Genomic DNA, 26906 nt, shown 5'->3' with positions numbered 1-26906 from the left:
CTGTTTATTTGAGATTATTCTTGTTTCTTGTGGTAGGCCTGTTTTGCTATAAACTTCCCTCTTCAAATCACTTTTGCTGCATCCCACAGATTTTGGACTGCAGTCATTTTGTTTCTCTCCATGTCATTTTTAATTTTTTTTCTAAGTTGACCCATTCAATATTTAGTAGCATGTTATTTAACCTTCATGTATTTGTGGGTTTTCATTATTTTTTTCTTGTGGTTGATTTCTAGCTTCATTGCATTTTGATCAGAAAAGATGCACAGTATGACTTTGATCTCTTTGAATTTCCTGAGCCTGTTTTATGGTCTAGTATATGATCTCTTCTGGAGAGTGTTCTATATGCACTTCTAAAGAATGTGTATTCTGTTGTTTTCAACAAAAATATTTTGAATATATCTGGTAAATCCTTCTGGTCCAGCATGTCATTCAAAGCCAATGTTTTCTTGTGGTTTTCTGTTTAGATTATCTGTCCATTGATGTAAGTGGGGTCTTAAAGTCCCCTACTATTATTATATTTCTATAAATTAGTTCCTTTATGTTTGTTATTAACTGTTTTATGTATTTGGGTGCTCCCATGTTGGATGCATAAATATTTACAATTGTTTATCTTCTTGTTGGATTGTCCCCTTAATGATTATATAATGTCCTTCTTTGTCTCTTGTTACAGTGTCTGTAACAAGCATTTTATTTAAAGCATTTTATCTGATGTATGTATTTCTAGCTTTCTTTACACATCCATTTCCATGATCAATGTTTCTCCATCCCTGCACTTTCAATCTGCATGTAGCCTTTACATCTGAAATCTCTTATAGGCAGCATATGAATAAGTCAGTCTTGTGTTTTTATCCATTCCATCACCCTACGTCTTTTGATTGGAGCATTTAGTCCATTTACATTCAAAGTAATTATTGATAAATATGTATTTATTGCCATTTTGTTACTTGTTTTGTGGTTGTTTTTGTAGTTCTTCTCTAATTTTTAATTCTCTTGCTCTCTTCTCACAGTTTGTTCATTTTCTTTAGTGATACACTCACTAAACTCTCTTTGTTTTTTGCATAGCTATTACTGGTTTTTGATCTGTGGTTACCATTAGGTTTGTAAATAACATCTTCTGCATATAGCAGTCTATATTAAGTTGATGGTCATTTAAGTTTGAAGCCATTCTTTACTCATCTCCTTTCCGCATTTTAGGTATATAGTGTCATACCTTATGTCCTTTTATTTTGTGAGTCATTCGACTGCATTTTACAGATATACTTATTTTTACTGCCTCTGTGCTTCCTACTTTTCTTGCTCTTACTTGTGGTCTTTCCTGTCCACTCAAAGAGTCCCCTTCAGAATTTCCTGTATGGCTGGTTTAGTGGTCATGAACTCCTTTAGCTTTTGCTTGTCTGGGAAACTCTACCTCTCCTTCTATTTCTTTTCTTTTCTTCTTTTCTTTTCTTTCTTTCTTCTTTCTTTTTTTTTTCTTTAAAGATTTTATTTATTTATTTGTCAGAGAGAGAGAGAGAGAAAGCACAAGCAGGGGCAGTGACAGGCAGAGGAAGAAGCAGGTTCCTTGCTGAGCAAGGAGCTCTATGCAGGACTCAGTCCCAGATCCCTGGGATCATGACCTGAGCCGAAGGCAGATGCTTAACCAACTGAGCCACCCAAGTAACCCTCTCCTTCTATTCTGAATAATAGCCTTTTTGGATGGAAGATTCTTGGCTAATTTTTTCCCCCCTTTCAGCACTTTGAATATATCATCCTGCTCCCTTCTGGCCTGCAAATTTTCTTTTTCTTTTTCCTTTTTTAAAATATTATTTATTTGACAGACAGAGAGAGGCAGCAAGAGAGGGAAAACAAGCAGGGGGAGTGGGAGAGGGAGAAGCAGGCTTCCTGCTGAGCAGGGAGCCGATGTGGGGCTTGATCCCAGAACCCTGGGATCATGACCCGAGCCAAAGGCAGATGCTTAATGACTGAGCCACCCAGGCGACCCTGGCCTGCAAATTTTCTGATGAAAATTCCAGTGATAGTCTTATGGGGTTTCCCTTTTATGTGTCTTCTTTTCTCTTTCTGCTCTTAAAATTCTCTTTTCCACTACTTTTTACCATTTTAATTACTATGTGTCTTGGACCTCCTTGGGTTGATTTTGTTGGAGTTTCTCTCTGCCTCTTGGATTTGGATAGCTGTTTCTTTCCACAGGTTTAGGAAGTTTTCAGCTATTATGTCTTCAAATAAATTTTCTGTCTCCTTTTCTCTCTTCTTCTCCTGGGCTCCCTATAATGTGAGTATTATTACACTTGATGGAGTTACTGAGTTCCTTAAGTCTATTAAGTTCTTAAGTCAAGTACACCTCCTGCTCATGAAAGTATGGCCTGGTGTTTTAGAGGTGTCTCCTATGTGTGTTGTGTGGGCCTTGCTTTTGAGTCTTGACTGCTTTTCCTTCAGTCCAGTCATCTGGCTCTCTTTCCCTGTTGTGGGCAGTGTTTGGTCACTGTGGTGTTGGTGGACCAGTCTGGGCTGCTTTGGGCTTGAGCTGAGTCAGACCAGACGTTTGTCAGAGATGCAGTAGCAGCAAATTGCAGGGCACTTCTCTGTATTGACCCCTGAGAAGTTTTCATTGGTGAGTGAGGCCTACAATCAAACCCACTGTCTGCCCCCAGCCCATTGCAGGGTAGGTGTTACTTTGGAGTGATGCTGGCCCCTGTTGGGGCTGCTTACACACTGCCAGCCTTGTGGCTCTAGTTTGAATTGGTTCTGCCCAAGAGTGTATTGGAGCAGATATATCACTGCCTCTGGCACTGGCCAGAGCCGGGTCCACAGTTTTAACGGGGTGCATCCTGGTCTGCTTGCAAAGTGAGACCAGCCACCACCATTGCCTTGACTAGGGCAGATCTGTAAAGAATGCATGGGCAGGGCGCACAATTTTAGCAATTGGTCTTCTGTGGGACCCACTGCTACCACTGTCACTACCAAAGCTGGCCCAGGGCCCTGCAAAGTGTGTGGGGGCAGGTGACTGGGTGTTGGCCAGGTTTGTGCTGGTCTTCTGGGGGAGGGCACCTGCAGTGCTGAGACTGAGGCAAGCATAACTAGAAAGGGCGGATCTTCTGATGCAGGGTGGGGTGTGGGGAGTTAGGGGTGTGTATGTTAGCAAATTAGGCACCACACTGGTTCCTGCAGGTGGTTGTTGTTTACACTGGGGGTCAGGGGAGGGAAATGGCACCTGACGGCTCCTTTGTTCCTGGAGAAGTCCAACAGAAGAACACTTTTGAAGCTAACACTATCACTAAGCAGCTATGTGACTTAAAAACAACAAAAACTTCATCTAACTGGGCTTCAATCTCCTTTTTGTAAAATGAAAAAGTAGAATCAATAGATATTCTCAGAAAGACCCTGTGCTGACATTCCATGTGTATGATGCTTTATACTGTGCCCTTGGAGAAAGGAAGAGGCTCGTCCTGTGATCTCTTCTCTTTTCAGAAGTTAAGCCTCATCCAAGTGACCAATGAGTGTCTGGTATATAAGAGACTAGGTGATATGTATTCCTTTGCCTTATTATTGCTTCGCAGAGTCTGAAGGAATCTCTGTATAATTATAGGGTCTTGCCTTTTTTACTCTGTACTTGCACAGGAATTACAAACAAATGAACAAAAGAGACCTGAGAAGGACAACCCTTCAGTAATTGTTCAGACAGAGACCGCCCAAATAGAAAACACATGCTATTTCCCCTCTGCCTGACCAATTTGGCCTTCAGAGCACAAGTTCCCAGGAGAGGGGCTGGGCCTCTCCAAGCAGGAACTGGCGTCAGAGGCTTCGCCTGTTCCTCGCTGGGAGAGAAGAACATTAGGAATGACTTTCAGCGCCGCAGTTCCTACGCTGTCTCACAGTAGCTACGTAGGTTGGGGGCAATCAAACTGCGGCTCAACCGCACCCCTGCAGGAGTCCAGATGCAGGCCAAGTACAGCAGCACAAGGGACATGCTGGACTTTGATGGGGACACCTTCATGAGTGAGTGGTCTCGAACCTCTTCTACAACCCAGCGGCCAGAGGCTGGGCACACAGGTACTCTGTCTCTGGCAGTCTAAATTGGTCAGACTCTTGAGCAATATCTGAGATGAATTCTCTCTCTGAGGAATGTGCAAAATGAGGGAAAGAGAGAGTGTTTTCATGACTTACACTTATGTGTAACTGCATTTTCCACAACTCGTGTGCCATGTATAAGGAACATCTGAAAAATTAAACTCAGTATATACACAGATGTTTGTTTTTCTAAGATTTTGTTGTTGGCACAGTGGTTTGCAGTCGAGGGTGTGTTGTTTTACCAAAAGTGAGATTGTATGTAGAATTAAAGCAGTGCTCCTGCTTCTTCCTGGCTTCCTGTGAAGGCCAGATGCAATGCTCTTTCATTTATCATCTGTGATCTGATCTGGAAACTTGGATTTATAAAGGCTATCTTTTGCTAGTTTTGAACTCATGTTTTAGAGGGAGGTTTCCAAGCAGACACACCAACCCTGGTATTTTGCGGTCATGATCATGCATCTTGAAGTTGTGAGGCTTTAAGAGAGTCATGTTGAGTTTTATCATCTATGAAATGGGGGGCGGGGTTAAAGTACATGCTTTCGTAGGCCCTTTAACTCTAAAATTCTGTGATTTGATGATCTAAAATAGTGGTCTCAGATGCAATTATATCCCATTCCATTCTCTTTTATTATTTTTCAGTCCATAGAAGAGAGAATTCACATACATAGAGAAGGATCTTATTTCCTGGGCAACTCAGTGTATATATATATATATATATATATATATATATATAAAACATAACTTATTAACCTTACACTCTAATTATCTTATGAGAGGTGCTTTATATATACAAGTGCTTAAAATAATTCTAGGCACGTAATACTCACTATATACATGTTTATTATCAGTAACATTTTATAAATGAAGAAACTGAAGCCCCAGAATATTTAAGTAACTTGTCCAATATCAGTTTTTTTTTTAAAGATTTTACTTACTTGTCAGAGAGAGAGAGAGAGCACAAGCAGGGGGAGCAGCAGGCAGAAGCAGAAGCAGGCTCCCCACCGAGCAGCGAGCCTGATGTGGGACTCGATCCCAGGACCCTGGGATCATGAACTGAGCTGAAGGCAGTTGCTTAACAGACTGAGCCACCCAGGCGTCTCCAATATCACACTTTGTAAGCAGAACACCTGGTGTTAGAACCTAGTCCTGTTTGTGTTCTACTGCGAGGTCTTTCCACTAGAACTCAAGTCACATTTCTGCCTTACATTGACTGAGTTGCCCAGGAAATAAGATACTTCTCTATGTATGTGAATTCTCTCTTGTAGGGACTGAAAAAAAAATTTTTATTACTATGTCAGAAGGTGAATTATTGGAAATGAAAGTATAAGTTGGAAGCTAAATGTAACAAATTAAATATTTTTATAATTCAATTCAAACACCTCTCTTATAAGGTAGTTGGAGTATAAGTTTTGTAAAGTCCTTGGCGTATTGCAGACATACCAGAAATGTGCATTTTCTTTCAATATTCCACTCTTCGAGAATTCCTAAGTGTTCTGTTTTTGTGTCAGTCAGCATCAGAGAGATTCTCATTCAGTGACTGTATCTTATTATGCTCTTTCCCTTTTGACCACACACAGGTTTTCTTCACCTCCATAAATCTGGGTACATACCTTTTCACGGTTCTCTTCCACTTCTTCTTTATCATATAGCTTTTAGGTTTTTTTCCTTTTCCCCTGTTAAACCTTTCCATTCCCTTTCTATTCACTGAGTGATCGCCACCTGAGACTCACTGATGTGACTTTATTTTATTTTTTCTTTTTACCAAGCTATTAAGCTGTAAAAAGATACTGGGGACTTCCAGTCTCCTTCGTGTGAAGCAAATGTCAACTTTAGGACGTCAGTTTCTATAGTCACCGGATATGTGTAATAAGATACATCATGTTTTCCTCCAACAAGTCCTTTGAAGAATCAGCTCTCAAGGCTGTGGTTTTAAGTGGCTTGTGTATAACTTCATTTTTCACCTTTGACTACAGCCAGGAACTCTCACAAGGTTTGGTGGTCAACGTAATCAGGAACAGAGCGTACAAATAAGTTTTACTGAGCTCAAGGACAGAGAGGTAGGTGGGGCAGGATAAAATACTTACCAAAACATCTGGCAATCTTTCCACAAGAAGTGGAAACTGAAACAGCAGGAGTAGAGGTTACAAAGAAGTGTCTTGAAGGCAAACCTCTGAAAATAGTTATCTTACCCTACAGGTATGATACCTTGTTTTCATCTTGTGATAATGCAAATATGTAGAGGAATGTCAGTACAGAAGTTTAGTCATTTCTTAGAAAAATGATTTGATATAATTTTGCTATTAAGAATAACAGAGCAAGAATCACTCCACGAATATTTTGGCAATGCAGAAGATTTAAATTCTACGTAATATTGTGGCACCATTATGACTGGAAAGTTAAATTTTTTTCTTTAGAATTAATAAAAATAAATTATGGACACTCATTTATTTTCTAGATTTTCATTTTTCAATATAAAAGTTACATTCATCTTTAAAAATGTTAAACAATTCAGAAGATAAAAAGGGAAAGTGAAAGACAACATCCTCATACCGTCTTTCCAAAGAAACGTTCATGTTCATGTTCGGCTCAGGTTCATGTTATGCCAGGTGCGTTGTAAACTAAGGGTCTAATGCCAAATATGATAGGATTCCTGTTTATAAGGAAATTTTAAAGTCTCATACAACTCTTAGCTATACGGTAAGTATGATAAGGTGCCACGATGGAAAGTATATACGTGATACAACGGAGAGCTTGGTCACTTCTATCTGGTAGGGGTGAAGGAGATCAGGAAAGGTTCAAGGGAAGAAATGGCCATGGAGTTGAGTTGACTTTAAGATGTTCCACATTATATGAAAGCAAAAATGGGAGGGTTTAAGGGGCTGGCCTGGCAGAGTCAGATAGATACATGAGAGAAAAGCCATGGAGGTCTTAAGTAACTTTGTGTTTTTGGAGAACAATAAGCAATGCGTTCTGGCTGATGTGTGGAGTTGGAGAAGGAGGAAGCTGACGAGAAGTGTGGAAAGTTTTAAAGGGCCTATTATATCATACTCGGGTATTTTGATTCTAAGTCCGTACAATGAGCTCACAGAAGAATTTAAACAGGGAGTAACATAATGAATTTTGTGTTTTTGGAAGACCATCTTGGCTGCAATGAGGAGGATGAGTTGAAGAAGTAGGAAAACTGGATGAGCTAGTAGCTAGTTATTTTGCCCTAATCTAAGCATGAGATTAGAGGAATCTGAACTGCAGTAGTATGGGAATGAGGAGGAGGGATCAGATGCCGAGGAGGTAAAGAACTGGTGGCTGGTTACAAGTGGGAAAACAAGGAAAGAAAGAACATAGGCTGACCAGGTTCCATCGGGTATTATGTAGATGGTGCTGCCGATAACTGATAATAGAGGCTACAGGAGGAATAGGAATGAGGATGAATCCAGTTTGAGTTTGAGATGCCTGGAAGAGAAGGAAGGTGCAGTTGGAGTTGCCCAGAGACACTTGTATGTGCTGCATGTGGGGAGCAAGTAAGGGTTCTGAGCTACATTTGTATGTGAGAATTGTTGACATTTTGGTAGGAATTAAATTTTCTGAGAATGAGCAAGATCACTGAAGATGAGAACATAAAATGAAAAGACAAAAAGCCCAAAGGAATAGAGTACCAAGGAGAGAATCTTAGGCAATATACCAACTGAAGGGAGGGATGACTGAGAGATTTCAGTAAAAGCTACTAAGAATGAATGGTAGACAGTGGTTGAAGTGGACCAGGAGAGAGAGTCATTAAGGAACCCCATAAACAATAACTTCATGCAAGACGGAAAAGTCAGTGGTAATAAATAGTGAATTTTTAAAATAATAAACAATAAATACTGCAGAAAGTTCAAGTAACAGGAAGGTTAAAACAATTTATTGCTTTAGCAATAAGGAGAAAAATAGATTATTGGTAATTTTTAATAGCAGGGATTTGAGAGGCCCATAGTTACATAGGAAAATAAATACTTTGTCACTTTCTTTTTTTTTTTTATTTCTCTCTTTTTGAGAAGCCAGCTATAAAAAGAAAAGATAAAGTGTTACATCTGAGGTATTATGAGTTTCCATGAATGCATTTTAAAATTATTTTTTTAAGATGTGAGATTCTAACTCGATTCTAACTCAATTATAGCTTGAAAAGAAGTGCAACAAAAACACATCTCAATAATAATATACCAGGGAGAGAAAGAATAAAATCACTGATAGGCTAAAATTCCTACCGAAGTCTAAATATAAACCTATCGAAAGAATATGAAAATCTATTTGGATTTAAGAAAAAACGAAAAGCCCTTTGATGATAAATTCAAGTTCTACTTTCCCCCTATTTACATTAATTACAATATTCTCAAGTTTTTCTAGCTTCTTAGTTTCATTTCCTCAGCTAAAGCATAAACCCTTCATTGAAGTGTCATCGCATAAATTGATTCACATCACATCTAATCGATTCAACAAATCTTCAGTGCATACCTACTTAATATCGAGTGGTATGGTAGGCATAGGAGACCCTTTTTTTATTGAAGTAGAGTTGACACAAAATGTTACATTAGTTTCAGTTATGCAACATAGTGACTTGACAAGTCTCTACATTATACTGCGCTCATCACAAGTGTAGCTGCCATCTACCACCATACCACACTCTTACAATGCCATCCATTATATTTCCTACGCTGTTCCTTCTATCCCTTGACTTACTCATTCCATAACTAGAAGCCTGGACCTCCCACTCTCCTTCACTCATTTTGTCCATCCTCCCACCTGCCTCCTTTCTTATAACCATCCATTTGTTTTCTGTATTTATGGGGAAACCCTATTTTTAGGTGCTTAATGAAGTGGAAGGAATAATTTGAATCAGTTATAAGAAAATCATATGTAGTGCTATTGGATATATGTAGGAGACCACAGAAGCAAATAGGGTGTGGTACAATATGAGATAATGCATATAAGGCATTTATCTTAATAACTCAAGGAGTGTTAGCAATCATTATTAATAGTGATGTTATTTTTAAATTATATTTCATAAATGAAACTCCTTAATTGGGATGTAAATGAAACTCCTTAATTGGGACTCAGCTAAATTTTACTATATATACATATATATACATACATATATATACATATATATATTTGACTTTTTAAAAAAGATTTTATTTATTTATTTAACAGAGAGACAGCCAGCGAGAGTGGGAACACAAGCAGGGAGAGTGGGAGAGGAAGAAGCAGGCCTCCAGCGGAGGAGCCTGATGTGGGGCTCGGTCCCAGAACGCCGGGATCATGCCCTGAGACGAAGGCTGAGACGAAGGCAGACACTTAACAACTGTGCCACCCAGGCACCCCTATTTTGATTTTCTAAGTGCCGTGAATTGAAAACTTGATGATAGTCTGGAAATAGCTTATACATTTTTGGATGTATATTCCTTTGTAATTATAGGAAGAATAACACCCATTTACTTTTAGAGAGAATGAAAACATCAAATATTTAAAATACACTCATAAGATAAAGAAAACCTGCATTTTCACAAACACTGAAAAATACTCTCAACTCATGGAACCTTGAATATTCTCGTATGAGATTTATTATGTGCCGTATGTGAGGATTAAGGAAACAAAGAGAAGTTGCTAAAAAGACAACATTTAAAGTTTTAAAATATACCCAAAAGTCAGATATCCAATCAGCAATATCTCATGATTAAAAAATACTAAAAGTAATTTCTGAAATATTATGCACTTTGTCACCAGTTTAGTCCCCATTTGTCTGTGAGTCCTAGTCAAGAGGAAGTATACAAAGTGTGGGGTTAAGCACCATGATTTAATCCTGGCTCTGCCCCTAGTTTGTGACATGGCTTTGTGCAAATTATTTAAAGTCTCTGTGTCTTTTCTGGGGCACCTGAGTGGCTCAGGTCATGATCCTGGGGTCTTGGGATTAAGGTCTGCAGGGAGCTCCCTGCTCAGCTGGAGTGTTCTCTCTCACTCCCTCTGCTCCCTCCCCCTGCTTGGGCTCTCTCTCTCTCTCTCAAATAAATAAATAAAATCTTAAAAAAAAATAAAGTCTCTGTGTCTTTTCCAGCTTCTATTATGCTTTCTATTTCAGAGTCATATTAATAGACTACATCTGGTAAAATATGTTTCATTTCTCCTAGGCTCTGGAAATAGAGGTGTACAAATTTCCCGTCTCTGATGCCTGATGAAGAGTAACTGGTCAAACATGACAATTCTTCATCTGCAAATTTTCTTATACCTACAAAGGAATTTGTGTTCAAAACTTGACCTTAGCACTGGAGCCTTTTATAATATAGTTATAGTAAAAGGATACAGTAATGTGTTTTTTTTCTATATATATCTTAGTATTCCTAAGGATGTTTATGTCATTCCTCGCCCTGTCCACACCTTTTTCTGAACATGCCTCAGGAGACAGAAAAGGAGTTCTCTTCCAAAAAATAAAACCACAATAAAGCCAAGCCAAACTGAAACACCTCCCAGGCAGCTTATTTTTCTTATTTTAGGGTGGGGGTGGTCCCTAGAGAGAGACACTTGGAGTAAAACTTAGGGATATTATGATCAAGGCACTTGGAGTAAAACTTAGGGATATTAAACCTATAGTTAGAAAAATAGAGGGAAAAACAGCCTTACAAAAAAAAAAGTTTCACTTCTTTTTTCTTGTTTCAAGTATAGAATTTACTGATTCATCACTTCCATACACCACCCACTGCTCATCACAAGTGCCCTCCTTAATTCCCATCACCCACTTAACCCCCCCACCACTCTCCTCCCCTCCAACAAGCTTCAGTTTGTTTTCTATAGTTTTTTTTTTTTTTTTAAGTGAAGCTTTCAAGTCTATGGTCCTTCCATCATGGAAGCCAGGGTTCCTAGGAAATGACCATATCTACTATGGAACCTCTAGGGTTGTGTTTTTCTGGGTCCTGAGATAAAACAGAAAGATTGCGAATATTGAGAGAGGGAGTCAGGAAGGGAGAATGGGAAGGAGGGAGGAGGGAAGAGAAGGAGACAGAGAGAAGAGGGTCAGAGTAGAAAAATTTCCAAATGACCAGGGAAAGATGATCCCATAGAAGGGAATTTTTAAGACTTTGTTCCTTAGCAGAAGATATCTTGTACTTCTTTCATCTTCTGTCCTAGAGACAACTTTAGGAAGGATGATATATTTATTGTTTACATGGATATAATTATTATTAAGTAATATTCTAATCCCTTAAGTCCGTGTCTTCATTCTACAGTAAGAATTTAAGATTATTCTTTTTGATCCTTTGGGCAGAAGATCAGCACCTCTCTTGCCCCAGTATTGCATGAGGAAAAGCAGATTTCTTAAGGGATAATTTGATTGATTTCCATGGTTGTTCTTTTCCTCTACCCTCTTATTATTTATAATTTTGACCAGGGAAATATCAATTATAAAAAGGAACAACATTTAAAAAATAGTTTTGCCTGATACCCACGTGGCTCAGTTGATTAAGCATCCGACTCTTGGTTTCGGCTCAGGTCATGATCTCAAGGTCGTGAAATCGAGCCCAGCATCTGGCTCTGCTCAGCACAGAGTCTGCTCAAGTTTCTCTCTCTCCCTTTCCCTCTGTCCCTCCTTCTTGTGCTTGGTCTCTCTCTCTCTCTCAAATAAATAAATAAAATATTTTAAAAAATGGTTTATGCCTTTCGGATGTATGCTAGTATAAATAGTTTTGAGCAGGGGTAGATAGTCATATAACAGATGTTTACATATGGTCGACATATTCATTCAACGTTAATTGAGCTGCTTCCGTCTGATGTTCTAGGTGCTAGAACTGATGTTTTTCTAGTGACTAAACAGACTATAATAACCTTCTTCAAAAGGAGCTTACTTTCTACTGGGGTAAGACAGCTATAAGCCAAAAGAAATGAGTAAGACATATAATATATTTGATTGTAATAAGATATATGGAGAAAAATAAAGCCACATATGGGTCCACATATGCATTTGTACTTCTGGAATCTAGAACCATCCACCTGTTTAAGTTTCTTGGGCTACACAGAACTTTCAAGAGACTTAGGGTTTGGAGCGGGTGTTTAGCTTAAGCTGTATTCTGCCCTCTGATCTTGTTCTTTTATGTTCTGCTGATTTGAGATACTCTTAAGGTCAATGACATGAGAAGCCAACAAATTCCAGAAAAATTTAGACCAAACCTCATAGGCCAGCTCACTGAAGGAAACAGCGGAGAGAGCAAATCTCTCCAATATCTGTTCATGATTCAGAATCTCATACAAGTCAATGAATAGAGACCATTATGGCTAGAAGATGAATTTAGCCGAGTCCACCTTCTGCTCTCGGAAATACGGCTGAAAGGTCAATAGATTTAAAAAAAAAAATCAACAAAGTTTAACTTTAGATAATCCTCTGTAAAAATTACATAGTTGAAGTCATATTAAGTTTTCACAATTTCATTCTTCATTCATTTACTCATTCAAATATGTATTCAGCCCTTATGTGCAGGGCACTACCTTCAATACTGGAAATACACTGGTGAACAAGGCAGACAAGATCACTGTTTTCATGGAATGTACTTTCAATGGGAGGGAAGCTATAGATGAAAGCAAACAATGAAAGCCATGAAAATGGGGTTATGTGTTAGAAATGAACTCATGGAACTCTTCCAAGGATGCACATTTAAACGGAAAGCTGAGTAACAGGGAGTAGCCTACCAACAACTGCTCTGAGGATTAATTAATTAACGCATGGCAGAGGCAGAACTAACAGGTATTAGGATTGAGACAAGCTTGTTTGTTTCAAGGATAAACAGAGGCCAGCCACTGTGTGTGGAACATTTGAGTGAGGGGGGGAGAAGTATTTCAGAAAAGCATGAAAGAACTAGGTTGGGTCTAGAGGAAAAAGACTCTTGTAGAATTTTAAGTGCAAAAAAGCTATTGGAAGTTTTTAAGTTGGGAAATAACATAACCAAATTTCAAATTTGTTAAAAAGAGAAATTTCAATCTTCACAAAGAGTGATTTGGATTTTATTCTAACTGTAATGCAATCCATTGAAAGTTTTTAACAGAGATGATTATTGAGAAAATAAAATTCACTTTTTAGTTTTTTAAAAATTTTTAAAAAGATTTTATTTATTTATTTGACAGACAGAGAGAGAGACAGCCAGGGAGAGAGGGAGCACAAGCAGGGGGAGTGGGAGAGGAAGAAGAAGGCTTCCAGCAGAGAAGCCTGATGTGGGGCTCAATCCCAGAACACCGGGATCATGCCCTGAGCCAAAGGCAGACACTTAACGACTGAGCCACCCAGGCTCCCCAAGATTCACATTTTAAAATATACATTGTCAATGTCTGCTCCATGATTTTTCCTTATTTTCCTACTAGGTTATAAATTACAAAGGAGAGCAATCACATTTTCCATTTCTATACTGTCTTTCCCACTTATCATTCCTCACTTGGAAATAATGTGTAACACAAATTTCTATACCTAGACTACATTATAGAGAGGACTTTGCTAAAGAGGAAACGAATTTATATTATCTTTAATCGTTTTGTTTTAGAACATGACTTCAATTCCCAATGAAGTGAAACACAGGTCTTGGAGACTTCAAAGTTTTTTTGAGGGTGTTGCTCTCCCTTTGTTTGATTTTAATCACAATGCTACATGCTACATGTACCTGAGGGGTTGGGGGGGAGGGAGGGTCTTCCTAGTCTAATGTCACAGGTCATCTAGATTGACAGCTAACTTCACTAGGTGATGGGTTCACTGTTGACTCCTAGAGCCTCTGCAATTAGCACAAGGCAAACTCGGGGGGGTGTGTGGCATTTATTTAACTGTTCAAAATTGAGATAGCTTAGATCCATCCTCCAGAAATCAATGAACAGGTCTCTTTATAATCCATTTTGCAGAGATTGAAAACAAATGAATGAACAAAATCCTTATAAAAGAGGGACTTTCAACAAAGAAAACCCAACTAGGAAACAGTGAAACGATCATTCCTCATTACTGATACGCAATTTTCTTTTCAGAAGAAGCACATATGGAACGCAGTGGGGAGGTGTTTTGCAAAAGTAACAACAAATTAATTTCATCTCTTCTCTGATGATGTGAAAAATTGTTCCCCGTTCAGGCATTTCCATGTCTTTCATAACCCGAATTTTGACAGAAAGAAGGTTATGCAAACAACCTTATAAATATAAGGGCAATGCGTAACTCGATTCGTTGCTAAATAGAACTGAGGGTCAGGGCTATGGAAATGGGCGGGGCTTGCGAGGGAATCCCGCTGCGGAAGGGAGGCATGGCATTGAGGCTTTTGACAGCGTTTGTGAGGACAGAGGGAGTGTTATCTAGCCCCTGCTTACTGTTTGTTGTTCTTTCCCAGAACCAGCTCTTCTGACTTGCTGGTGGAATGGATCCAAGAGAAAGAAAAAGGGAAATCTTGCCTTTTTCTCTTTGTTCCCTGCAGGGCGCCGGCCTCCCTCTTCAGTTTGGCGTCCAGTGGCCCTGACCCTGCTGACCTCATGTTCGGTGCTGCTGATTGGCCTGATAGCCCTGGGGATTGTGTGTAAGTCAGCGCTCTGACTTGGGGGAGAACCCTGGTTCTAAGGTTTGTCTAGGATGAGAAATACTTGCTATGGATTTTTTTTTTTTTACTTTAATTCTGGAACCTGTGGATAATTCAGTGTTCCTTATTCTAAAACACTCATTGAAATGACGAGCAGTGAAAGAAGCATTAAGATACAGAAATCACTTGCCAGCTAGCCTTTTACATTCTGTTTGAGATAAGCAGGTTTTGTTGGTTTACATGTCAATATTTAAAATCAGCAATTTTTTTTTTGGGGGGGGGAGGGCAGCCAGAGGGTTTGTGGAGGAGGAGGGGCAGAGGGAGCAGGAGAGAATCTTTTTTTTTTTTAATTTTTTTTTTTATTATATTATGTTAGTCACCATACAGTACATCCCTGGTTTCTGATGTGAAGTTCGATGATTCATTAGTTGCGTATAACACCCAGTGCACCATGCAATACGTGCCCTCCTTACTACCCATCACCAGCCTATCCCATTCCCCCACCCCCCTTCCCTCTGAAGCCCTCAGTTTGTTTCTCTAAGTCCATAGTCCGGAGAGAGAGAATCTTAAGCAGGATCCCCGCTGAGGATACAGCAGCACTAGGGGCTCCATCTGAAGACCCTGAGATCATGACCTGAGCTGAAATCAAGAGTCGAATGCTCAACCAACTGAACCCCTAAAATTAACAATTTTTAATGAATGCCTGATTTAGCCCTCTTTCATTCTACAAAAGAGTACAGGCTATGGCCTTCTCTTAGTATGCATGGCTCAGCAGCTAATACAGAGTGAAGTGATTTCATTTATATCTACTCCCTCAATATAAGGAGAACAGACTAGGTCCTTAATTTCTACAGTATGTTTCAAAGAGTACAGGAAATTATAGAATCATTTTTCAAAATCTTGTGAAAACCAAACAAGAAAAAATGCCTGTGGAAAAGTCTTTAAATTTCAAACCAGTAAAGACATATTCAAAAACTAAAAAAAAAAGGAAGTGGGTGAATTTGCTTCATGAGATTGAGACCCTACAGTAATGTTTCCTGAGCAGTTGAAGAAGGTGGCTCAAGGTAAAATGTTGCACTGAAGAGCAGGTCAAACATTTGGTTTTTCTAGGAAATGTTAGAACTTTCCTTTGTTATTGTAACTTTTTAAAATTAAAAAAATAGATTTCTTAGTGTTTCCACCATGGCCCCCCCAATTTTTACTTCATTTTGATATAATTTGTTTCACAACCACCATTCTTTTTAGGGATATAAAGCAACTTTCATGATTCATGAAAGATTTCTCTACTGACTTAGAAATCTGGAGCTTAAACCTAATTGTTGACATTTTCTAGCCAAGTCATACTAAGGAATTTGCTTGTTCTCACTGAGCCCAATTAGAAGTTATAAAACTATGGAAAAGATAATATAACTATTTTAATGAATGAATGAGATAACAATATATGGTACATTGTCAATACTCAATATAATAATCAATAGATAAATGGATTTGTGGTTTTCGGTTAAGCAGTGGTTTAGGAGTATACACAAAATAGTTATTGAGCAGTAAATATGGTTAAGGAATTTAGTCCTGAAATTAGAAGCCGTTACTACGATTCTACATTTTCAGATAAAAAGACAGACTTAGTGACATTAATTTGCCCGAGACAATGCAATTCATTATGTGCTTCAGTTCAAATTTGAACACAGGCAATTTGAAATCTCAGAGGATGAGATCTTAAATAATACCATGTTTTGTCTTCCCCATATGTAAAAAGTAGAAATAGAAATGAAGAAATCAGCTGGCCAGTCTGACTTGGTAACCTGGGTTAGTTTTTCAGTTCTACCAGCTTTCCAATACTCAGCGAGACAGCATTTCTCACAAGGAAGAAAGATTGGGGAATCTCTCCCGACAGCTGCAGTCTCTCCAAACCAAGCACAGGAAGCTTGCAGAAACCCTGCAGCGCGTGGCTGAAAAACTGTGTCGTGAACACTATAACAAAAGTGGAGGTGAGTCCCTCTGCCCTCAGGCTAGCTGTTATTATAGAGCTGGCTTTCCCATCCGTGTGCCTGGGAGTCACAAGTTACTGGGTTAGTTGTCAGGCAAACTTCATGAAGAATTTGGGCACCCAGGTCATCCCCAGTTATTGGGATCATTTAGTTCGGATACGTCTGTGTTGTAATATATAAAGGGATTCTTCAAATTCAGACATTTTAAATAATAAAGGCAATTAACTTCAAATAACCAAAACAACACTGCAAATAAATAAAAAACAGGGTTATTTCTCAATTTACCTCGGCACATAAAAACCTAACAGTAGTATATATTTCCCAATGTGTTCATAAATTTTTTACTCCTTAAGAAGTTAATGAGCTCATAAAAGTTCTCACATTTTAAGAATCATATGGGATCAGGTTAAAAATGGTGATGAATGAAATCAAATTACAGGTATTTAAATCCACTGTGCCCTGTCTGGGTACCATAAATCAGCATTTCAATAATGATGACAATGCCAGTGGGAGATGTACCATGCTTTGATAACCATGGCTGGACAAGACTGGAAGCATCACTGCATTTCTGTGCCTTTTCCTCCTGTCGTTTTTGGGTTTCATAGTGTCTAACTCTCTTCATGTTAGCCCTCCCTTCTGTTCCGCTCATCTTGCATGCATAGGAAGCAACATACATTCTAAGTCGCCACTTTTTTTCGTTCAGGGACTTAAAATTAGGATGAATCTTCCTCTTCCACTCCCCACACTAACCAGAAGGCCAGATTGTGTGGTTACTCAGTAAAATAACATCCACAGGCTCATTTCCACTTCTCTAAGTGATTCTTCCCCACATGATGAATGATCTCACTGGTCACAATTTTCTTTCTTTCTTTTTTTTTTTTTTTACTTTATTGAGGAATAATTGATACATGGAATTGTATATGTTTAAAGTGTACAGTGTGATGATTTGATATACACATACATTATACAATGATTAGCAAGGTCAAGATAATTAATTCATCTACCACTTCATATAGTTTTGTTTTTTCTTCTTGTGTTTCTGACAACCCACTGTATATTGTCTTTTTTGTTAGGTGCCGTGTCATCAAAAGGTAATCCAAGTTTCTGACCCATGGAGATTTACCATTCTAAATCATACCTTGCTTAGCATTTATGTCTTTTTTTCTAAATTTTATTTACTTGTGTTTAGAATAAGAAGACAGTCCATCTCTTACTGGTATACAGGGCATTAAAAAATCCTTTTATAATTATATAAGAGGATTTTGAGGAAGAAAATTGTGGACGCTTCTGTTTTTTCTTAAATACAAGGCATAATGAGTTTTTGAACATATGAAAAGTTCTTTATGACATTAAATATCCTCTGTGTGCTGAATTATACAGGGCAAGAAGCAAGGAAGTTCTAATCATTCATTGCTAGATTCCAAACTCCATGAAAGCAGGTAGTGTCTGTTTTAATTTTTACCATATACTCAGTACCAATTACAATTTCTGACATATAGAGAGTGTTTGGTAAACTTTTATAGTTATCATTCCTGGGCAATTAAATATCGAAAAGAAAGTACTTTAAATACTAAGAGTACTTAAGTCATCAAGTACTTTATAATTTCAGGAAAGGAAAGATGGGAGACCTGTATAGAAAATAGCATTAAGTTTGGTTTCTCTCCAAGAGCACAGATGCAGCCCTTGTCCAGAAGAATGGAAGTGGCATGGGGACAAATGCTACCGATTCTGTAAAGAGAGCAAGAGTTGGCAGGGCTGTGAGTATTTCTGCATTGCTGAGAATGCGACCATGCTGAAGATAAACACACAAGAAGTGCTGGTAAGATCCTGGTCAGTGTTTGAATTATTCTCAAAAAGAGGTCCTTAAAAGAGCTAGACAAGAAGAGTCTAAGGAGTTGATGTCCCCAGACTTTCGCAGTTACCGCGATCAAGGTCTTACTCCTATTATTTTGAGTGATTCCGAGTATGGAAAAGCTGTTCTGCTCTCAAAAAAAAAAAAAAAAAAAAAAAAAGAGGAAGCTCTTCAAAATCCCCATCAGTCAGGAATCAAATTAAAAAATTCCTTAATTTCATACCTCTTTTGGTTTGGGCTGGAAGGGTATAATATTGAGGCAATGTCAGAAAGATGAAAATAGTATTTCCTGTTCTTCCATTATAAAAGGACAAAGCTTTTAATTGAAAAATATTTAATCAAATCATTAGTATAACCTCCAGATAAATATCTTGTCCTTCAGAAGTTTCTAACCTAACATAGGCAGTTGACACAAATATAAAACTATAAACTGACATATTTAAATGTATGCAATTAAGATAAACTTTTAGAATTGTGTAATTGTTCCCACACTTTTAAAGAATATTTATTATTACTTTTGGATTTAATCCCTTAAGCAGTGTGACCATTATTTATTGATCATTGTTTTAGCAGAAGTCTTGGCACAGAGCATTTTATCAACAAAGGATTATTTAATTGAAATAAATGTCCAGCTCACTAAGCAACTCTTAACATCCTTCTAGTTACATCAAAATTCCTACCCACTTTTCTGAAATCCGTGATGAATGCAACTCTGCAATGTCTCTCATCTACTAAAATAATATTTTTTATCCTTTCTCTATGGCTCAATTTAGGCAGAAAGGGAGGTAATTTATTTGACTGAGACAATGTGTCCTACCATAAGCCCGCCTAATTTTTCTTATTCTTTTTGTTTCTTCCACCTCTAGCACATATTGACTCAGGTATATTATAATTGAATTGTATTATATATAATGGTAGGAAATATTGTAAAAATTATATAGTGATTTTTTCTCATGCACTTCAAAGATTTGTATATGTTTAAGTCATTTTCATATGACTTATTCTTAGAACTTTTAATTTGAGGTGTCTACCATAAATTGGAAGTATTTTCAACAACACTTCCTTTGATATGCCTACTAGATGACTATTGCTTAGTGATAAATTCATATCTATTTCCAATAATCTTTCATTGAACCAACGTATGGCATTAATTATAAGAAGGGTTGAGGATGTAAAACAAAGTATGTATCCTTAAGGAACTCATAGTACAGTGGAAAGGAAGGACATAAAAATTGATAATTATAATAAATTTAAATAATTTATGTTAAAGAGTAAGGCAAGATAGAAGGAAGTTGGTAACTTTAAAAAATTTCAATATAGAGGGGCGCCTGGTTCACTCAGTCGGTTAAGTGTCTCATTTTTTATTTAAGCTCAGGTCATGATCTCAGGGTCATGAGTTCAAGCCCCAAGTCAGGCTCCCTGCTCAACATGGAGTCTGCTTGACCCTGTCCCTCTGCTCTTCCACCCACCTCAAATAAATAGATAAATAAATAAATAAATAAAATCTTTAAAAAATTCAATATAGATGTTAGAGAAGGAATTATATATGTGTATATAAATACTATACAAAAATATAAACACACATGTACACATATATATGAAAAATTTCTCTTTCTCCTCTTCTTTGTCTGAGACGTAAATCATCCTTCCAAATTTTCTTTTACCTCTTTTTGCATTAAAGTATACTCATTATTCTCTTCTCCATCCTGGTCAGTCCCTTTGTATGTATTTATAAAGATTACTTTCTTTGTAAATTGCCCCCCTCATATTTTTTATATAAATCTTAGTGTTTACTCTGTGACTTGAAAATAATGGGTCATTTATAAATCTTGGTTGATGCGATTCTTGGTTTCAGAATATCAGTATATATTCAAACTTATTAAGACAAGATAAATTCTTTAACCTGGACAAATTGACCTCAGCACGGACACTTTTTCTCTCAAATGTACTATCACCTGCGTGGGGCAGAACTCATGTGCTGTTTTCGTGTTAAAAGTGCTGGCTGGCCCTATGCATCTCTGTGTACACGTAGTATAACATCTCTAAAGCTGAAGATCTTCTTGTGTGCCCTTCACAGGAGTTTGCCATGCCTCAGAGCTACTCTGAGTTTTTCTACTCTTATTGGACAGGGCTATCTCGCAACGGCAGTGGCAAAGCCTGGCTGTGGACTGACGGAGCCCCTTACTCCTCTGAACTGTAAGCCTTCAGAACATTCTGTGGGAAAGGCATTTAGTAGGGAGCTTGTGCTTGGGTGGCTGAGTTCAGCAACTTGCTTCGATAAGCATTAGTCAAACCTTCACTTTGTCTTGAATACTATGTTTGTAGGAGGCTGTACACAGATGTGTAAAAGTAAAGCATAGCGCTTCCTTTAGTAGGGACAGTTCTCTGCCTGGATGCTCTCAGAGTTTTTATTTCAGGGTCTGAAGTCCCTTGGAGCATTATTAAGTATTTGGAATTTGCTGAGTGGGGGAGACAGAGACAGAGAGAGAGAGAGAAGAAGAAGGAAGAGGAGGAAGAGGCGGAGGAAGGGAAGAGATCTTTTATGGGTGAATAAACTGAAACCCAGATCGTGTTGGTAGCTTGTCTAAGACCACACAGCTTCACAACTTATCAATACCCAGAGGTAATGTAAGAACTCAGATTTCTTGGCTTTCTGTGCAGTGGAATAGGGTGCATATCTTTAGAAGTACAGTTTCTGAGGGGCATCTGGGTGGCCCAGTTGGTGAAGCATCTGACTCTTGGTTTTGGCTCAGGTTATGATCTCAGGGTCCTGTGCTCAGTGCAGAGTCTCCTTGTCCCTCTCCCTCTGCTCCTCCCCCCACTTATGCTCCCTCTCTGTCTCTCAAATAAATGAATGAAAAAAATCTTTAAAAAGTACAGTCTCTGAGAATAGATTTATTTGATGTTATAAGGAACAATATTATTAAAAATTGGTTTTACTTATGTGAGCATTTAGATAAGATTGCACATGATATCTTTTGAAATAGGATCTATACTAAAATATATTACAATTTGAAGCCATGTTTGGACAGTCACCTTTCTTCTATGTGTATCATATGGGATTTATTCTCCCAGGACATAAGACATACTCCATGTAACCATTGTTATTTTATAGTTAATTAAAATGAGTCACAGAGAACGTAGATGATTTTTCAGATGAGGGCAAAATATGGTAAACTTGGATTATAACATGCATCTTAATTTGAGTTACAAACAGTTTTTGTTGTTTTAGATGAACTAATGCTTCTAGGAACAAGTATGGATATTGGGGGACTGAAATGAAAGAGCTTGGTGACCCCATTTATATACATTCTGCATATCTGTCTATAATTTTATTTAGCTAGGAGTATTCCCTATGTACTTTTTGGGTATTTAACATTTCATTTTAAAGTAAACTATGATTCAACGAACCTTTTTTTTTTTTCTTTAAGGTTTGAGATTATAATAGATTTTACCAGCCTACGAAGCAGGGACTGTGTGACCATCCTCAATGGAAAGGCTTTCTCGAAGGACTGTAAAGAGTTGAGGCGGTGTGCATGTGAAAGAAGGGCGGCCACAGTGAAGCCTGAGAGCCTCCATTAGCTTCTCTGAGCCATTACACGGAGGTGATGGACTCTCCCGCCATTACTACAGCATCAAGCTCCCTTCAGGGAGATTGAAGATCAGAACAGAAGTCTGTCTCTTCATGTGCAGCTGTAAGAGTTTGGTTTCAGTTCCTTTTTTCTCCTATGTGATCTATATTTATACAACAATTCAACAAAAACTTTGAGCCAGGTAAAGTCAATGCAAAGGATATTTGAGACATTGGAATATGGAAAAAAAATTAGGAAAGGCAATTTTTCTGACTGGTGCAAGAAGGATTTTCATGTTTCCTGTTCAAGATCCCCAGCACTTCTGAGCTTAGGTTCATGCATATATTTACCAGTCACGAAGAAATCCCATGTACCAACAAACAGTCCCAGAATCTCATAAAGTTGTAATCCATCTTCTTGACTTAGAGATCACTTTCTAGTGTTCTTCCTTCTCAGCATCTAGTATCATCTCCTTGTTTCCATGTCTTCCTTCATATTTGGAGAAGTGAGAAACTTAATGAAGTAGATGAAATAAATGTGCATGACATTCTTTGCCCTAAAGGTCAAGTAGTCTATGAGAATTAGCAATCATTTCCTATACTGTGCTCCTAAATACATAATTAATTCTTTCTGTTTGCTTCACTCCATACTTTTCCCTTCCTAGTCTCTCAATAAAGCCCCTGTCTGCCATGTCTATGGCCTGCTTCCCACTGGGATACTTCTTTTTATTAGAATCTTAACTTCTTAAGAACCTATCTCTCCCTATCCATTGAAGACTCCAACAATTGGGGCACCTGGGTGGCTCAGTCAGCTAGGCATCTGACTCGATTTCAGCTCAGGTCATGATCTGAGGGTCATGTGCTGAGTGGAATCTGCTTAAGATTCTTTCTCTCCCTCTCCCTCTTCCCCTCCCCACTCACGATCTCTCTCTCTTTCTAAAAACAACACAACAACAACTCCAATGATTGTGTCCTTTCCCTAGAAATTTCTTTCATGAAATAAATATTCTCAGCTCAGTTCTGTATCCAAATTACTGTCCCTGATGCTCCCTTCAGAAGGATTGAAGACCAGAGCCAAAGTCATTCTCTTTACATGGGTCTAGAATAGTTTAGTTTCAGCTCCTATTTTCTTCCATTTGATCCATGTTTATGCCTTTCTGGTACTGAAAATTTAATAATAATAAACGTAAATAGTGTGAAATGTGTGTGATTGGAGAACAGATTTGTGATTTGGGGAAAATTTCAGTGTGGAGATGCTCTTCAAAATATGATAGCAATCTGTGTTTTGACTGTTGGTGCCTTACAGAGAGTTTGTAGGGACTACAAGAGTATTATTTGATTATTTGAGGAAGATAAGTCTTTGAGAAGCATGCTGTCTTCAAGAAGGTGATTTTAACACTTTCCTGAGGTGAAATCCTTTGAGGCAAGTTTTTCATCCACACATGGCTAAGGATGAATAAATAAAATCTTAATAGGGTGAATTATCCAATCAGGTCATGGAAAGTAGAAGAGAGACTGTGACGTCTGCACACATTACTGGCTTCTTGTGTAGGTGTCCCCTTTCTCAGGATGCCAAGATGCACAATTGTAACAGGGGCCACTGCAAAGAACACCATCACAACCAGTGACTTTGTTGATTTATAGAGAAATTAATTTTAGGGGTTTAATGCTCATGAAGATAATCTATTATAAATATTTTTCAGCAGTGAAAACTAGAGTGCTTCAGTTTTATTTTCAGTAAACATCTATCATATGATGAAATGACATCAAATTAGCAAACATATGATAAGGAGAACATTTCTGTATTCATTTTCATAAGACTGTGTTACTTAGCAATCACTGCTTATGGATTTCTTCCTTATGAGTTTTCCTTTCACTTTTCTGTTGATTGTGAAATTTCTTCAGTGTTGAACAAATTTTTGGTTGATTTATTGTGTCATGTAAAAAGAACTGTATTTGTGGTCATAAAATGAGACTTTTAGATCTCTTATTCTGATCGATTATTGGGCAAATCAGTACTTCACCAAGCTTATTTCAGTAAGTAAAAAGTGCAAATGTTTATAATGGTGCTGTTGTTAGCTGAAATGAAGTAAATGTGAAATTAGTTTTATAATCCAAATTGCAATATAAAATGTAAACAGTATTAAAAATATGTAAAAAAATTAGTAATTTTTTTTTAAATAGGGGAGCGCACACAAGCATAAACAACCCTTTTTGGAGACCTGTATTCTTTAGTAAATTGTAGAAAGACACTTACATTGGGAAGCTGTGGATAATACCAAATTTTTTCTATGCTGAGTGCAGATATTTAATGGATGCAAGTTAATAGAATAAGCATGTAATAAGAAATGTGGATGAGGACTTCAGCTAAGCAGTTACATGTAATATAAGTCTTATGACTATAGGAAGAAAATGTGGTTAACCTGCGGAGAGTGAAATGACTTTGTGGACTAAGTTGTAAATAGGGACATGATACGCATTGTGTTGACCCCTGGCATCCACATAACTGGAGTCTAATGCAGGGTTGCATGACAAGTATCGCTTAAAATGCCATTGCTTTAAAGAGTCTAGCTGCCTGGAGAGTGGGTGTTGAATAGTATTTGAAGTATTCCCTTCAAATCTGCAACCTGGAAAGTGTTACTTTAGATAGTGAAGAGGGAAAAAATAGCATTAGCATCTCTTTGACATTTTTACTATTCATGACCATATTTCTCTCCATCGTTGTCCTCAATTCCATCATCTATATAACAAAACTCACAACACTAATCACAATATGAGCAAATATTTCAAAGAACAGAAGAAGAGTATGGCACAAAATTTTCTCCACAAACTTTTTTAAAATTTAAGAGTAGGAAATAATCATGACATAATTTGCTGAGAACATTTTTCCATGGAGAATCAGAGAGAGTAGTGTCCCGTGAATTAATTTTTGACTTGAGAATTTTTCTCTTCCAGGATCTTGTGTGTTTAGGTAATTCTGGAGAAATTTCAGGAAAAGTCAAATGAGGAACATAGCCTTTCCTGGTAGATCTGAGTTCCCTAGGGTACACAATGAGCTATTTCTTTTCCTGAGGATATTGAACCAGCTCTTAAAACTTATCAACAGGAAACAGGTCATGAGTCCTGCAATAGCAGGAAGAGTGAGAAGTATAAGGGGAGATTTTACTTTGGGGACAGAAGCAATTATCAAGTAAGTAGAGGAGTCTAGTAGATTGCCTCAGTTTTGGCCTTAATATTTGGAAGGTCAAATACTCTGTAAAGGGATTCGTGTCATTCTTGAAGAACACAAAGAAACCTCATAATGATTTAAATTGTATATAACTTTTTTACAAGGTTCATTGGATGAATAGATTTTTAGGATGTAATTATTATTCTATCTATATCACTATTCTAATGTTTTTTTTACACACTTAACGCATTTTACCCATAGGGTAAACAAAGCTTCTTTACATTTGTAGGACAGAGTTTTCTGTTTCCTTTCCCCCCATTCCCCTTTTTAAATCTAACTTGGATCTCAATGAGATGGATCAAAGATATCCAATTTACTACTGGTGAGACCAAGATCTAAAATTTTTTTTCCCAGTGCCAAGGCCCAATCTCTTACCAGTGCCTGGAAACAGATCTTGATATTTTGGACCAAAAGCAAGCTGTAGGAAAAAATCTTCCACCCATAATATCTATGTGAAAAGCAGTATTGCCACTGAGGAAATTTGTAGGAGCTTATGCCAGCTGCACTGTCGATAAGATTCTGACTTGCAAAGACTGCATCACACATTGATGGGATGACATCAGCCGAAGGATGTTTGCCTTTTGTTTCATGGTACTTTTTTTTAAAAGAGTTATTAAATGCTTCCTATCCTTTCTCTAAACATAGTCCCATGACAATACTCTGAAAAATCTTGAAGACAAACAGTCTTTACTACTAAAAATTGTTATTGTTTCCCCTTCATTCCAAGTTATTATATTCAGCTGCCAGCTGTCAGCTGTGAAAACCAAACACAGGACTCAACTTATACTGTGTTTTCCATGCTATTTTCTTTCTCTAGTTTCAGCAGAAAATTAGAAAAATCCATTTTACTGAAAAGCCCCCCATTAAGCTCCAGGTCAAGGGTAAATTAAAACAAAACAAAACAAAACAAAAAACATGAAAACATGCCCTTCCCGTCCTAAAAGACCTTATCCTTTAGAGGTCACCTTTTAAAATTGACTTCTAGGTTCATTTAAATGATTTCACTGCCTCAGTGAATTGGGCTTTATTTTACTTTATTTTAGAGGGGTCTTTATTATAAGGAAAGATGAGAATCTAATGTAGCTCAACTACTCCTTGTGAAAAATGAAAGACTAAGTAAAATTATATTGAATTTTGTGGGTATTTGATGAGAATTTATTGTGTAGTAAGTTATTCTAAGGATGATAAGTGGTAGAAAAGTAATATAATAATAATTGGTGAATTTTTCCTTCCTATAGATTGTAAGATACTTTCATATCTCCTGTCTCTTGGAAACAAACTAATCTATGTCCAAGGAGCCTCCAGACCTAGGATACGGATTGTCTGTAGATTTATTTGAGGAGATTCATTAACTTTACAACAGGTATTCTGTCTAGACAGTTGCTGACATTTTACATATAAACCTTATCTTCTCAATATTCCTGTAACATGAGCAGGAAAAAAGGTCATTTTTATATGGTTTACATCTCTGGATGCCTAGAGATGACTGATGATTTACTCCAGATAACAGTAGCAAGCATTGGTATAGTGTCAAACTCTAAGAAAGGCACTGTTTTTAAAAAAAGATTTTGTTATTTATTTGGCAGAGAGAGCGAGAGAGCACAAGCAGGGGGAACAGGAGGGGAGAGGGAGAAGCAGGCTCCCCGTGGAG

At 37.7% G+C, this 26906-nt stretch overlaps 1 protein-coding gene across 6 annotated transcripts in view; it reads left to right on the top strand.

Moving 5' to 3' along the window:
- Positions 1 to 2090: 2090 nt before the first annotated feature.
- Positions 2091 to 26906, top strand: part of CLEC1A (C-type lectin domain family 1 member A) — a 42892-nt gene continuing 18076 nt past the window's right edge. The window contains exons 1-8 of one of the 6 annotated variants that reach the window (XR_004621339.1): positions 2091 to 4047; positions 14517 to 14615; positions 16427 to 16603; positions 17677 to 17694; positions 18271 to 18422; positions 20585 to 20651; positions 20873 to 21078; positions 21887 to 22021. Coding sequence is in view for 4 of the 6 variants with exons in the window: in XM_019806043.2 (XP_019661602.1) it covers positions 3933 to 4047; positions 14517 to 14615; positions 16427 to 16603; positions 17677 to 17694; positions 18271 to 18422; positions 20533 to 20651; positions 21887 to 22037 (831 nt within the window). In the remaining 2 variants the exon portion in view is untranslated. Of the gene's footprint in view, positions 4048 to 14516; positions 14616 to 16426; positions 16604 to 17676; positions 17695 to 18270; positions 18423 to 20532; positions 20652 to 20872; positions 21079 to 21886; positions 24192 to 26906 lie in introns of those variants that run through there. The other 5 variants (XM_034645553.1, XM_034645554.1, XR_004621338.1 and 2 more) reach the window with 5 other exon arrangements.

The sequence above is a fragment of the Ailuropoda melanoleuca genome, chromosome 16 (assembly GCF_002007445.2).
Source record: "Ailuropoda melanoleuca isolate Jingjing chromosome 16, ASM200744v2, whole genome shotgun sequence".
Classification (NCBI taxonomy): domain Eukaryota; kingdom Metazoa; phylum Chordata; class Mammalia; order Carnivora; family Ursidae; genus Ailuropoda; species Ailuropoda melanoleuca.
The sequence above is the reverse complement of the archived record's forward strand: the minus strand, read 5'-3'. Positions and strand labels throughout refer to the sequence as shown.